Source organism: Topomyia yanbarensis, chromosome 2, assembly GCF_030247195.1.
Source record: "Topomyia yanbarensis strain Yona2022 chromosome 2, ASM3024719v1, whole genome shotgun sequence".
Lineage (NCBI taxonomy): Eukaryota > Metazoa > Arthropoda > Insecta > Diptera > Culicidae > Topomyia > Topomyia yanbarensis.
Genome location: NC_080671.1, coordinates 193301861 through 193317310, shown reverse-complemented (window position 1 = coordinate 193317310; position 15450 = coordinate 193301861). Strand labels below are relative to the sequence as shown.

The window sequence follows — 15450 nt, the reverse complement described above, 5'->3', positions numbered from 1 at the left end:
CCGGTTAGCACCGCAACTCCCTTCTCGCACCATTCAACGCCGTTTACTCTTTGAGCACCAGACTTGTTCGCGAACTACTCGGTCTAGTCCCCGACGATGGACCTAGCCTACTCCGACGGAGAATTCCCCGGCGAGAGAAGTTCTCCCGAAACCGAGCCAACCAACCAGATGTCGAGGTCAGTTCGGCGATTCCGGTGGAGCAGAGCGTCCGGTTCGCTGATGCCCCGACGACCTGCGACTGGTGGTATTTCGTCGCGGTCTACTCAGTCTAGTCCCCGGCGGTGGATCTAGCTTACGCCGACGGAGAGTTCCCCGGCGAAGGAGGCTCCCCCGGTACCGATTCTTCTTTTGTTTTAGCACCACAATTTCATGAGCTCTTTGGCTTCCTCTCGTTCCGTTTCGCCCGATCTACTCGATCTAGTCCCCGGCGGTGGATCTAGCCTACTCAACGGGCCATACAGTAGGTGCTGAGGTCTATCCGGCGATTCCGGTTGGAGCGTAACTTCCGGTTCACCGGCGCCCCAACGACCCACTGCTAGCTCTGCGACGCGGTCTACTCGGTCCAATCCCCGGCGGTGGATATAGCCTACTCACGAGCTACCCGGAAGGATGTCGACGTCGGTTCAGCGATTCCGGTGAAGCTTGACGTCCGGTTCCCAGGCGCCCCGACGACCCAACTCGGTGCTACATCACGCACTACTCAACTGGTCCCCGGCGGTGGACCTAGTCTACACAGTTGGAGAGTTCCCCGGCGGCGGAATTTCTCTCGAAACCCGATTTGCGGTTTCTTGTTGGTCTCTACGCCACTTCCTCTGCAACTCGGAGAGTATGCTCGAGACCACTCTGTTGACAGCGTCCCAGGTATGTTCGTCACGGCACATCTCTTCGACGATATTGTCCGCTGTCATACCAGGTATACCCCTACGAACTTCTTCGAATCTAGGGCATTCGAAGACCACGTGTTCCGGTGTCTCCTGCACGGTCGCACAACCCGGGCAAAGGGGTGACGAAGCATGTCCAAACCGATGCAAGTACTTCCGGAAGCATCCGTGCCCGGACAAAAACTGCGTCAAATGGAAGTTCACCTCTCCATGCTTCCTATGTACCCAGGCCGATACATTTGGGATGAGTCGGTGGGTCCACCTTCCTTTCTCCGCGTTGTCCCACTCCTGTTGCCATTTAGCCAACGAGTCCGCTCGAACCTGTGTCCTAGCGTTACGTGCATTTCTCCGCTGATAGCATTCCACGTCCTCCGCCAGGGTAATGCAGATGGGGATCATCCCGGCGATAACGCATACTGCCTCCGACGATATTGTTCTGTAGGCACTCGCGACTCGTACGGCCATCAGTCGGAATGTCCTGTTTAGCTTTTCACGGTTCCGCTTGGTTTTCAGCGCAGCACTCCAGGCAGGAACCCCATATCGGAGTATCGATGACGAAACAGTAGATAGCAGACGTCTCGTGCTGCTTCTCGGACCGCCGACGTTTGGCATGATTCTCGCTATTGCGTTCGTTGCCTTCGCCGACTTTCCACAGGCGTAATCAACGTGGTTGTTGAAGCTCAACCGGTCGTCGATTATAACTCCCAATTGCTTCAATGCACGTTTCGATGCAATCACGTGCCCTCCGACGTCGATCTGCATCCGTTGGACCGATCTGCAGTTACTGACCAACAACACCTCCGTCTTGTGGCGAGCTATTTGCAGCTTAACCCCGTTCATCCAGCTCTCGATCGCGTCTATTGTCTCCGTCACCGACACCTCCACTTCTTCAAGTGTCTCACCCATCACCGTTAGTGACACGTCGTCCGCGAAACCTACGATTTTCACTTTCCTAGGCAGCTGCAGCGTTAACACCCCATCGTACATCCCGTTCCAAAGGGTTGGACCGAGAATGGAGCCCTGAGGAACGCCCGCTGTGACACGCAATGACTTCTGTCCTTCGCTCGTCTCGTACAGTAGCACTCTGCTCTGAAAGTAGCTCTTCAGGATCTGGCACAGATAGTCGGGAACCCTCATTCTATGCAGCGCTGCAGCGATGGCTTCCCAGCTGGCACTGTTGAACGCGTTCTTCACATCTATCGTGACCACAGCGCAGTATCGATCTCCTCTTCGCTTCTGTTTAGATGACTTCTCGGCACTCTCGAGCACTATCCGAATTGCATCCACTGTCGATGCTCCTTTGCGGAAACCAAACTGCATCTTGGACAGTCCGCGCTCACCTTCCGTGAATTTCGTCAACCTGTTAAGAATGATCCTTTCCAGGAGTTTTCCGAGTGTATCCAGCAGGCATATGGGTCTGTACGAGGTCGGGTCGCCAGGTGGCTTCCCTGGCTTCGGCAGCAACACCAGCTTCTGGACCTTCCACATTTCGGGGAAGTTGCCTTCATTTAGGCACTTCTGCATCACTATCCTGAACATGTCCGGATATGCCAGGATCGCAGCTTTCAGTACCACGTTTGGTATTCCATCCGGACCAGGGGCTTTCTTTGGTTTTAGGCGCTTCGATGCTTCTACTAGCTCGTCGTTAGTCACTTGCCGATCCATGTTTGTTCCTTCTTCCTCGCCGTGCGGTGACGGTGGCCATATAGTTGGATCGTGCTTCGGGAAAAGACCCTCGACGATTATCTTCAGCTTGCTCGGACACATTTCGACTGGCGTCGTTGGACCCTTCATTTTCGCCATCACGACTCGGTATGCGTCACCCCAGGGATTGGCGTCTACTTTTCGGCATAGCTCCTTGTGGCACTCTGACTTGCTAAGTCTGATCTCCCGTTTTAGAGCGGCCCTAGCTTCCCGAAACGATGCCTTATGCTCTTCTCTATCTGGTTCCGACCTTGCTCTTTGGGCCCGCCTTCTGGCTCTGAGACAAGCAGCGCGTAACGTACTAAGCGTCTCGTTCCACCAGTAAGCTGGACGCCGTTTGTTGCGTGGTTCCAGTTTTCGCGGCATTGTGGCGTCACAAGCCGCCACAATCCTTCTTGTTAGGTCAGCCGCATCCACGTTCTCGGTCCCGCCGTTCGGCCGAAGTGCCTCAACAAAGAGGTCTTTGTTGAAGGCTTTCGTCTTCCACTTTCGTTCGCCGGTCACCCTTCTCTGTACTGCCGCGGGGTTCCGTTGGCCGATACGGTAGCGTATGTATGTATGTATGTATGTATGTATGTATGTATGTATGTATGTATGTATGTATGTATGTATGTATGTATGTATGTATGTATGTATGTATGTATGTATGTATGTATGTATGTATTTATGTATGTATGTATGTATGTATGTATGTATGTATGTATGTATTTATGTATGTATGTATGTGTGTATGTGTGTATGTGCGGATTTGTTAACAAAATGTCCACATCGGTTTCTTGGAGATGGCTGAACCGATTTTTACAAACTAAGATTCAAATGAAAGGTATAATATTCCCATAGGTTGCTATTGAATTTCATTTTCAACCGACATCTTGTTCCGGATTACGAGTTGAAGAGTATGGTTACAAAACAAAATTTGTTGATTTGTCCACATCGGTTTCTCGGAATTTTCTGAACCGATTTTGACAAACTTGATTTTAAATGAAAGGTCCATCAGCTGCTGTTGAATTTTGTGTGGATCCGAGTTCTGGTTCCTGAATTACAGGGTGATACGTACGATCACGCAGCAGATCCCGATTCTAACGAATTCTGCGATCAATGTAAAAAGGTGAATTTTTTTCCAAAATGTAAACACAACTGTTGAATTTGTAGATCTAGGTCACCAACAGTCATTCAAAGTCTCTTTGGCCACACTGGCCACCATCGACGGATCCGGAAGCATCCAAATTCAGAATAACGGTTATATTGGTTTTTCGAAAATGGCTAGAACGATTTGATCAACTTAGTCTCAAATGAAAGGTGTTGCGTCCCCGGAAACTGATATTAAATTCCATCTCCATCCGACTTCCAGCTCCGGAGTTACGGGTTGTGGAGTGCGATCACACAGAAAACTCCGATTCAAACCGATACCTCGATGAATGCAAAAAGGTGCTCTTACCAAGTGTAATAAGAATGAAAGACATTTCCATAATGTTATATTGTACGAACCAGTTATTAAATCATAATTTGGAGAAATGAGAAAGGCACAATTGCACCTATAGGTGAATTAAAACAGGTTTTTCAGTTTCGCCCCACTGTGCGACGTCGCCGAGGGATGATTATTGGATGCTCCCGAATAGTTGTTGCCGTTTTACATTTCTTACAAAAGAAATGTATAGGATTCGCTCAAACTTTGACAACTTTTTCCGAGGCCCGGAGGGCCGAGTCTCATATACCAATCGACTCAGCTCGACAAATTGAGACAATGTCTGTATGTGTGTGTGTGTGTGTGTATGTACAAAATGTCATGTAATTATCTCAGCAATGGCTGAACCGATCCTAATGAAATTAGTTTCAAATGAAAGGCCTAACCTTGCCATTTGACACTATTATTCTTGATTTTCGATATGTTGTTTACTTTCTGAGATATGGGCGATTTTGTCAAAACACAGCAGGTTTTTCGCGAATAATTTTCGAACAATACGGTATTGTGCCACACAGCACATAAATTGAAAGCTTGTAAAAATACCTTTCTAACAAGCCATAGATTGTCCAAATCCGTGCACGAGCGGCGGAGATATTGAGCAATTTCCACCAACTAAAAATGAGATTGTTTCATACAAAGTATTGCTGTACTGGTGTTTTAGGGGCAAAACTAAAGCGATTTTGAATATCGGGGTATGAAAATACATCTACGTGATTCAAGGAATTCGATGTTGAGAACATTTTGTGAATTACCTTTATAATAAATTAACTATTTCTCAAAAATCAATATATAAGTTCACTTCAAAGACAAAATAATGTGTTGATAAAGAAATAGTGAGTTCTAGTATTTATTCCTTGGATTAGGCATTGCGTTCAATTATGAGGTAAATGTTGGATGGTATATCAATACACAGATCAACAAGTAATTCACCTAGTAGTGGGATAAAAGATTTCTAATATAATTATGCTTGTGGCGTCACCGAAAGCAACTGTATGTTTGAAGCCCAAAAATCTAGCGAAAATTTAGCTCTTTTGCAAGATTTAGATTATACTGGTTATGGCGCAAAAATTACTACTTACATTATTTATGATAAGAATGTAAGAATCAATATATCATAATAATATATCTATAAAAATAATGTCACTGCATTAACCATCATTTGTCATTCCTCACAAACCCCCCCCCCCCATCTCTCTCTCTTTCTCTCTCTGTCTCTCTCTTCTATCGCATCTATCTAGCTATTTCTGTATCCATTTCTAAGTTGTGTGATAAGATCTTTTGCCAATCTGAAATATTTATTAATTGTAATTGCGAAGGTTTGAGAAAGCAAAACTATTTTTTGTCTACGGCTACATCAACCCAACTTTAATTCAATTGACGTTTGACGATGAAAATTTCCAAAAGAGACATTCCACGTGCGATATTTAAACTATTCGTATCTCTATTGAATTTTTAATGAAATATATGCTCAAAGACTGAAAGCTGAAGCCAGCAGGATTGGACTTGCCATCAACGTTTCGAAGACAAAATAATTGAGAGGAAGAGGTTCTAGAGACGACAATGTGAACCACCCGAGTTCGGATTGACGGTGAAGAAATCGAGATGGTCGACGAATTCATGTATTTGGGTTCAATGGTAACCGACAATGATAACAGCAGAGAAATTCAGAGACGGATCTTGGCGGGAAATCGTGCCTACTTTGGACTCCGGAGGACGCTCCGGTCGAACAAAATTCGCCGGCGCACGAAGCTGATTATCTACAAGACGCTGATTAGATCGGTAGTCCTCTACGGCCACGAGATCTGGACTATGCTCGTGGAGGACCAACGCGCCCTTGGAGTTTTCGAACGAAAGGTGTTGCGTACCATCTATGGTGGCGTGCAGATGGAAGACGGAACGTGGCAGAGGCGAATAAACCATGAGTTGTATCAGCTGCACATTCGTTATATTGGTAGGAACTTTCATGAAAAATAACGGATCAAAGACCAAAAATATCCATAAATTAGATCCAGGAAAAGAAGTCTCCCAAAGTACCCACTCTCGATGGGGGATGCAACTACAATGTGTCTTCTAACTTATCGTCGTCCATATTTGGATATACTGAGTAGTTTGAACCATTTCTTTTTCACAATATTGGTCTGTATAGGACTTCTTTATCCATATTTCCTGCACGAGAATTCCGAACGAAACAATACAAACACGGCTTTTATGCAATCGACATAGCCTAGACATTTCACACTATTTACTTCAAATAAAAACTTTGAAATATCTACCTGTCTCATTCACGAATCGTATTCTCCCTCTGTCGTTCTCTGTTCAAGGGGCTTGAAAGCAGATGTGACCTTGTCTCACTTTACTATATTCAATTGCGCGTTAAAATACTGGACCAGTAAATTATGTTCTGCACATAAATCTTTTTTCGGGAATATGTGACCAAAAAGTAAACTTCGAATTCGTCAAGTAAAGAAGCATGAAAACAAAAAGAATAAAACCAAAAAAAGATGGAAGCCCTAGAAAGTCCATTGCATATTTATTAGCCTTTTCTCAAAAGATGGGATTTTCAAAAACATTTCATAACTTTCTGATGCAATGGTTTTCAAATTCGTACAATCCGGTTTATTCTTTTTCTTTATTCAAAAATGTTTTTGGCTTCAAATATATGACCATTTCATTTTAATTAATTAATTCATTCCGCATTTATTCATTTTGTTCATCTGCGTTCATTTTACTTATTTTATTCGTTTCATTCTTTGGATTCACTCTGATCAGTTTATTCTTTTTGTGCATTTTACTCATATCATTCATTGTTTTCATTGTATGCATTTTATTAATTTTTTCCAGTTTATTCATTTTGTTCAGTTTCTCCATTTTAATAATTTGACTACTTTTTCAGTTTTAATCATTTCATCCAAATAATTTATTTGATTCAATTTATTTCTTTATATTAATTTATAACCTTTTACTGTTGTTCAATTTTTCATTTTAATAAATGCATTTAATTCTGCTCATTTTCTTCTTTTTATTCATTTTATCACTTCAGCTCATTTTGTATATTTGATTCGTTTGTTTTATTTATGCATTTCATTTATTTTTTACTTTATTCATTTTGTTCATCCATTCTTTTTATTCATTTGATCCATTTCATTAATTTGATTCATTGTATTCACTGGATGAATTAAATCAATTTGATTCATTTAATTCATTTGATTCATTTAATTAATTTGATTCATGTGATTCATGTGATTCATTTGATTCATTTGATTTATTTGATTGATTTGATTCATTTGATTGATTTGATTCATTTGATTCATTTGATTCATTTGATTAATTTGATTCATTTGATTCATTTGATTCATTTGATTCATTTGATTCATTTGATTCATTTGATTAATTTGATTAATTTGATTAATTTGATTCATTTGATTCATTTGATTCATTTGATTCATTTGATTCATTTGATTCATTTGATTCATTTGATTCATTTGATTTATCTGATTCATTTTATTCATATCTTTAATTTTATGCATTTCATGTTCAGTCATTCGTTTCATTTCATTCAATTTGTTAGTATGAGTCAATTTATTCTATTAATCTTATAACTATTTCTAAATATAATCTTAATTTTTATTTAATAACTTAATCTAATTTGATTCGTGTATATTATAATTTTGATTTCCATTAATTTTTCTACTCATTTTATGAATTTAAAAACCTATTGTTTCATTTTTTGCTTTACTTTTTTATTTCGGTCGTTTTGTTGATTTCTATAATTTATTCAGTTTATTCGAGATTTTATTCGTGCAAGACTAGAAACTGTTTTCATCCCACCTCTAGTTGGGTGCCTACTTCTCGTGAGTTCTGCAAACTAATCCAATAGTGAAATGTGTAAGAAATGTCTCATCTCACTGCTAGGTGGATTAAATCGGTTTTTATCTTGATTTTACTGGCGAACTCGTTGGAACATAGCATCCGCACGGCTGCGTGGTTTGCTCTTATATTCACTGCCGGCGTTGACCCTTGCGGCACTATTTTATACTCACACCTCGTGACGATGGGGATGTTTTATTTATCTCCTGCCTATGATGGTACGGATGCGAGAGTGGTGTCTTCGGTGTTAACGGTATCGTAGGTGTTCCCGGCGACTACTGATAACTCCGGTTTTTGTTGCCAGACAAAAATTTGTTTTTTTCAAGCGAGTGTTTTACTTGCACACCTTCTTCTGTCGGGTATGCCGTGCACGCTTATCATAATTACCTCAATGAACCATAATTTAATTTTATAATTTAATTCAATATGCACATTATCTTACCCATTATGTGCAAACATAACAATTTTCCTCTCCGTATTTTGACATGATTTGTTTAATAGCGGAGGAACTAGTACGTGGTGCCAGATCATGTATCTTTATTTCAATACTGTCAACATCAAACGTTGGGATACTGTATAAAATGTCATTACATTCGATGACGTGTTTCATGTTGTTCTGCTTGACTAATGTTTTTGAACATAATCAGTACCGCATGACGTAAATGATGGAATTGCACCGCCTTAACTTCTGCTACGTTGAGCTTCATGTTCACCTTCATCATTTGCTCTACATCATGAATTGATGATCTTACCGGACATTTCGAGTAGTCAACAGCAACACATTTTGCCCGCAATGGGCTATACTCTTGCTTTGCATTGTCACTCATTGTTTGTTCTTGTTTCACACACTAGGTAGAAGGAATCAATTTTTCCCTTTGCAAATAGACCAAGCGTCGCGCGGGTAAATTCGATTACTTGCCCTGCTATAGCAGCTGAGCGATTTCTTGCTTCTGAAGTGAGCGAGATGAGAAACCGAACTGATCTCTGACTTCTTCTCCAAGCTCGAAGGCAACTTTTACGTTGATCGATAATTGTCGTGTTTCACCCGGCTACCGTTTCTCGGTTTCCTATTCCTTGGTATGGTCGCATTAGACGCCCTTGATAGTAGTCCCGTGAACTCGTTCGCATTTAGGTTGAAGAAGATGCCATGAAATTCAAAATATTCGACGAACACGTCCTTGTGAAAGATCGCTGATTTTTATGTATTGATGACATCATTTTAATGACATTGTGAATGGCAAACTTTCAATACAAATAAAGCATCAACTATTAACTTTTATTCATATCGTTGCCTTAATTTGGAAACAGGGCGCCAATTTTTAACAGTACAGACAGGTATAATCGTGTCGTATGCTGTGAGTATTGAGTTAATTTTGTCAGATTTTCTCAATATATTAAATCGATTGTTTATAGATACGCAAATAAAGTATATACTTTGTTTCATTTAAGTTTGAAACCAAAATGTATTAACGGAGTGTGTATCTTTGTCGCGAGCGGTTGACTCTTGTAGAGCTCCCTTCGAGTCGGTTAATTTTCATTATTTTCGGCGCAGTTTACTGCCTCCCGGTTATAGAAAGTGTCAATAAGGGTGCAATTTAACGATTATACAAAGTTAAGTGGCTTATAAAAGCATTTTCGGCATATTTTTGAGTGACGCGAGTGGTGACAGTTTGTGAAAATCGAATTCCGGCAAATGAAAAAATATCTTTTCCTCGCATTACGGGCCGTCGATTCCCGATGCAAGGACAATAAAAGTACACAGAAAACATCTAGAAACACAGTGTATATTCTAAAAATAGTGAAAAATGGTTTTTCAGAGAAAAAAAATTCAATCCGAAAAGTGAAAAAAGATACGGTAATAAGAAAAATTAGCATATTCAAATAATTGGCGTTTCACCAGCGACTAGCGACTACCAGGTGTCGCCCCAAAATTCTTTACCCGAAAAATAGGTGGCAAACCAGCCACTCCAGCTCAGCTAATTTCAGTCCGCGTCCCTTGTCACCTATGTTTTATTGGGTGTTTCATAGGCGATGCTATCTTTGGAAATGAGCCGCCTTGGATATTCAACTGTTTTTTTTTTTTTTTAACTTTCTTATTTTATTGCGTATGAGGAGAGGTTTTGATTTTTTAATATTCGGGAACACGTATCTGCCGGTCGACAAACTTTTCTTTGGACTGAGCAAACTAATTTCTATGTTTCTTTAGGGTTTGTTTTACCAACTGATCCAAAGAGCATTCAATGTGCTTAGGGAAAACACATGGCCTTATTTGAGTAGAATGATGACTTCAATCATGTATAAGGTTTGAGAATTGACAATTCGCGAGAGGAATCGGGGACCGGTAAGCAATTACTTTCAGTTATGTCAGCACGAAGAATAAGTGTTTTGCTGTCATGTTCATTCAGCTTTCAATTCTATCTCATGCCTCCACGCGAGTCTAAGTTTATTAATGGCATTTGGTCCTTAGACCGGCGACGACTGGGTGCTATCAGCCTTCTGCCAATAGTAGCAGAATGAGAGGGTGCGAACAGATCTAGCGGAGAAAACAATAACGTCCAAATGAATAGTTGTTGGGATATCCGCTCCAATAAGACTTTAATTTGACTAGTATCGATGATCGCGGGTCAATACGTACTGAAAATTCGCCGCGTCTGTTTTAATGAATCTAATTTCAAGTTCCGTTATTGGTGGCAAGCCCGTGCATCAGGTTAACGAGCCTCTGTATTTCCCTTTAATGTTCGATATAATCGTTCGTATACGTGTATTTCGCAAACAATCCGATATTAGAAATAGGAAATACTTTCGTTGATTTATAACATCTCGAGCTATCATAACTCTGTGTATAACGTGTTATCACTCGGTAGTTTGCAACCCAAAAAATATATTGTGGAGAAGGTATAGCGAAATTAGTGCAATAAATAGTGATCCGGCCTATTATGCAGATAAGATTAGCTTTTCTAGGCAATACTCCCACGATCGGCTGTGTGGAGTTGAAATTGCTTTTGTTTAGAAAACATAAGATACTCTCGGTAGCCGGCTACCCAGTGTTTAAAAAGAAACTAAAAAAAACTAACTACCTAATGAACTATGTACAGGTCGCATCGCTTGCATGGAGCGAATCCTAGAACACCAACTTCGCGACACCTATGGAAGAGTGTGATGAACCTTCTATATAAGATTCCTCATTTTATTCAAACGATCACCGGGTAAAATCAGCACCGACACGATAGAAACCACGAAAAAATTCGTCACGTGATTGAATATTATTAAGAAATATAAGCAGTGCTCCTTATAGCCGGCTTTCCGGAGTTCAAGTTGCTTATTTTGCTAATCGTATTAATACAACAAATGATAAATTTCCCACATTCTCGGCAGCCGGCTGCCCAGAGCAATTATTACATGATAACGCTACTGGCACACTTACTAACAACTCTCCCATTCCCGTGATACATGTGGAGATGCAGAGGATTCCTCGGTCTCTAGTAGCAACATGTATCGGACTAACATTCCTTCCTTTCCCAGAAGATCTGCATTCGGACGTGGCCGGCGTCGGTATTGATCAGCATGCAGGGATCAGAATAGATTGTACAATGTGGCTCATCATGTTATTCCCAAGCATGTTGTTCCAATGAACATTTTGCAACCTAATTTGGTTCTGGTCAATAACGGAGTAGCAACTACGGGCGATCTCTTATGCTTATGCTTATGCTTATCGTTGCCTTAATTTGGAAACAATCGGTGAGATGCATTTTCAAGGAAACTGGTCAAGGAATCTAGAAAAATGGTAATTTTTGTTTGCAGTGTTGCCAAACATGCAATATTTTTAGTTTAAAAGTAAAACTGCATTTTTCGCGCAAAACATGTATTCATGTAAAATTACTATACATTTTTACACATAAAAACATCTGAAACTTCATTATAACTTGAGCCAATCCCAAGATATAGTGATTTGAAGCAAAAAACTCACAATTTCTCATCACGTTACTCGCTATATTTCAGTAGCAAAGCAAAATTTCAAAATTCTGAATGCGCCACTCTGTAGAAAATTTTCGGGCGAGTTTAGTGGCGGTTGGTCATGGAGGTCCGGACCTCTCCCGAAAATTTTCAACTTGTTGAGAAATTTTAAATTAGTTTGTATTTTATATTATTTCAAATTCAAAATCTTTTCAAACCAAATTTGACCACCAATACTGATTAACATTTAATGAGGTTTTTACGTATTACGGATTGTACAATCTTTATTTTACTGTATCGACTTTGTTGGCTATTTTTGGCAAATTTGAGTCTAAGAGAAACGAAAGCAATGAAATTGAAGGACGGATAGGTATTCTAGAGCGCATCAGTTATAAACTTAGAACGGAAAGCTAGAACTAGGCAGGCTCATATGGGCATGATCAAATATCAATTTGAGAGGCACTGAATTGATGGAATACTTAAGTAGCTCAAATCTGCATATACTCAATGTAGGAAATCGCCTAACATTTGCATGAGCTGAGCGAGAAGAAGTGTTATCTAACTCTCTGCTCTGCTAACTCTCTGCTCTGACGGTGTTACGCTTGAGTTGGTCAACTGGCTCGTAACCAACGAACTCAAACCGTCGTTACCTTACCATAAGCATATCTTCTTTGATAATTTTTTCGTCACATGTCGTAATCCCAAATCTACGAACTGGGATTGCAAACAATAGAAATGTATAATATATCATCCATCATTGCGAAAACAGCTGTGAAAGTACGGAATTTATTGAATCAATGATACATAAATTGGTTTGAACAAAAAAATGTGCGGTTTTTTTCACAAAAATTACTATAACTTACTACTTTTCGTTACGGTTTTTGCCTAATTTGCAAAGTGCACCCCTGCGCGAAAACAAATTTTTTTAGTATCGCCGACCATTTGTCTTTCGACCTTTTGCCCTTTCGATTTTTTGTGTTTTCGACCATTTGTCTTTCGACTGTTTGTCTCTATGACCTTTTGTCTTCCATCTTTTTGTAATAATCTCACGTACGACGCGTCGCTTGCTAATGTTCCTTAAAATTAAGAATACTTTGGTTTTTGGTTCTAGGTCAAAAATTGCGGCCGAAAAAAGCGCCGTGGGAAATTGCTGCACAAGTCTCATTTATATTATTACAAATCTAATATTATAGAATCTGGATTCATCTTATAATCTCCGTTTTTCGGAGCTAGTGTCATTCCGGTGCTAGCTTAGTCCTGACACTAAGTTAGTGTCGGATTCTGATGAGACGGTGTTGAAACTCATATTCCATTACTAATTTAGGATTAGGTACTTTATTGGGAAAGATTTTTTAGAGTACTTCCATACAATATAGCAGCGAGTAACTATTTTTGTTTTCATTCACTTTTTTCAGGGCAAAGAAAACCTTATTCTCCCCTTGGTGATCATGGGCTGCGTTTCAGTAGCCGGCGGGTTCACTGGACTGCGCTTACCGGAAACGCTACACCATCGTTTGCCGCAAACCCTCGAAGATGGTGAGCTCTTCGGTAAGGATTGGACATTCGATGACTGCTTCCGGTGTGTGCCGACTAAAAAATCACCCGTCAACTCGTACGAAAGTCTCTCTCATGAGGCGTCCGATACGGCCCTGGAGTTGAACACCGGCGTACCGATTAATGCCAGTTCGCACGAGCCAACAACTTCAACCGAAAAGACTCCGTTGGAGATCGCTCGATTGCGGAGGCAATCCATGAGGCGACTGGTTCGCCAGTCTAGTACCGTCGACACGCAGAAATCGGCAGATGGAGCTATACAGTTAACCTATTGGTTCTAACCATTATACATTCGAAAGGAAGAGTGATCAGGGTGTAAATTAAAACGAATTAGGGTTTTTGAACATATTTTAACAATAAAGAAATACGTATATGTATATTTCGGTTTCTCTGATTCCTTATAATCGTAATGTGCTCTGACAACATTCACTTGTTAAAATTAAATTTCCATCTTTTACTTTAACATATATGTTATGAGAATTTTTACTTTTACAATTGTCATGCATCTTGAATTTACGCTTGGGTTGCCTTTAGAACTATTTTCTTGTAACGCATTTTCATGGTAATCAAGATTTAAAAAAAATGTTTTGCTGGATGTTTCACACAGATTTCATTTTTCTGTTTTAATATTCGTCACTGATTTTTGGGCGATAAACTATATAAAAATAAAACTTACACTATTTAACATACTTTGTTCGTAGCCGTTGGATCGATTTATTATCGGGACCTAACATGATTCTGCTAAGGTTGTGGTATAGGCAATTTCAGGATATGTTTTCTGCTGGTTTTATAGTACATTCACTAATAGAACAGGTTGCCTTAGCTGACGAAAGATTGGGGCGATCGAACAGAAAACCAGTGGCTTCAACTTAAACTCGCTCATCTACTTTGTACTAATGCGTCAGATTACATTATATGATAAGTAACTCTCTTGGTGTTTAAGAACAAATACGAAAAGATTCATTAGATAGTGTATCCAGAAATAATATAATTAATTATTATACAGAATTGGTTGCAGCAATTCGTTAAGTGAAAACGAACGATATAGGTATAGAATAGCCGAAGCTCAATTAATTTCTCTCATTACACGATTCATTTGTTGTCAAGTTGATCAAAATAGTCTTTTACGTGAGATGGGACGGCGAGTGGGTATATTTTGTTGTTTCATTAATTTCGTGTAAATCAAAATTTTCACAATGTTATATTTAAGGAAAAATATCAGACAACATCTAAAAATTAAAATTGGCCTTTTCGTGTTGTTCAAAGTATGTAAAATGTATGTTGAACATATTTGGCGATCAATGTTTTCATACTTTTTATGAGTTACTCCTGCGTTAGTTTTTAGATAGCTTTTAGAAATTTCTTTCGATTGGCCGTTCTGTGATACACAAAAATGTAAAATTTGTAGAGTAAATAGTTGAAAAGTCAAACTGGTTTGTTTAAGTCATCAGTGTATAGTATCGTTATCGCAAATTCCTATACGAACAATTTTACGTGTAAATAGCAGATTGTTAATTTTTCGAAATAAACACATGCATAGATTGAATTTTGTGTTGTTTTGTAATGTAGTAAAATCACAGCTTAATTAGTCCAGGACAACATAAAAATCTGAAACCGAATTTCTATCAATACATCACAAATGTTACCTACATCAAAAAGGAAAGTGTTATCACTAGGTGTTTTGTTACCATAAATAACTGATCTTTTCACAATAACTTAATTTGTTCCTTTTTTAATTATTTTAGTCCACATTTTTCGTTTATTTTTTATTAGAAAAAATCTGATCCAAAATTTGTACCCGAAAAGTGGCTGCTGCGAAGTATAAATATTTTTCATTTTGAATGACTGATTTGTTTGCAACATTCTACACTAATAAAAGGCATCCAGTTCGTACTGTTTTCCTGCTCATTCCCTTGTCTTAGACGTTTTGTTTTCGTATTAGCCGAATTCAGTGTTAAGTTTTGTTTCGGGTTTTAAATGGCACTTTTAGGTATCTGTATATCGGAAACAGGACACGGAGGATAG

General features: G+C 39.7%; 1 protein-coding gene across 2 annotated transcripts in view; it reads left to right on the top strand.

The window, feature by feature from the left end:
* The window catches only part of LOC131682533 (carcinine transporter), a 63123-nt gene extending 48152 nt beyond the window's left edge, over window positions 1-14971 (top strand). For both annotated transcript variants that reach the window (XM_058964076.1, XM_058964075.1), the window contains exon 6: window positions 13287-14971. In XM_058964076.1, coding sequence (XP_058820059.1) covers window positions 13287-13706 — 420 coding nt within the window. In that variant the 3' untranslated portion in view covers window positions 13707-14971. The remainder of the gene's footprint in view (window positions 1-13286) is intronic.
* Window positions 14972-15450: the final 479 nt, after the last annotated feature.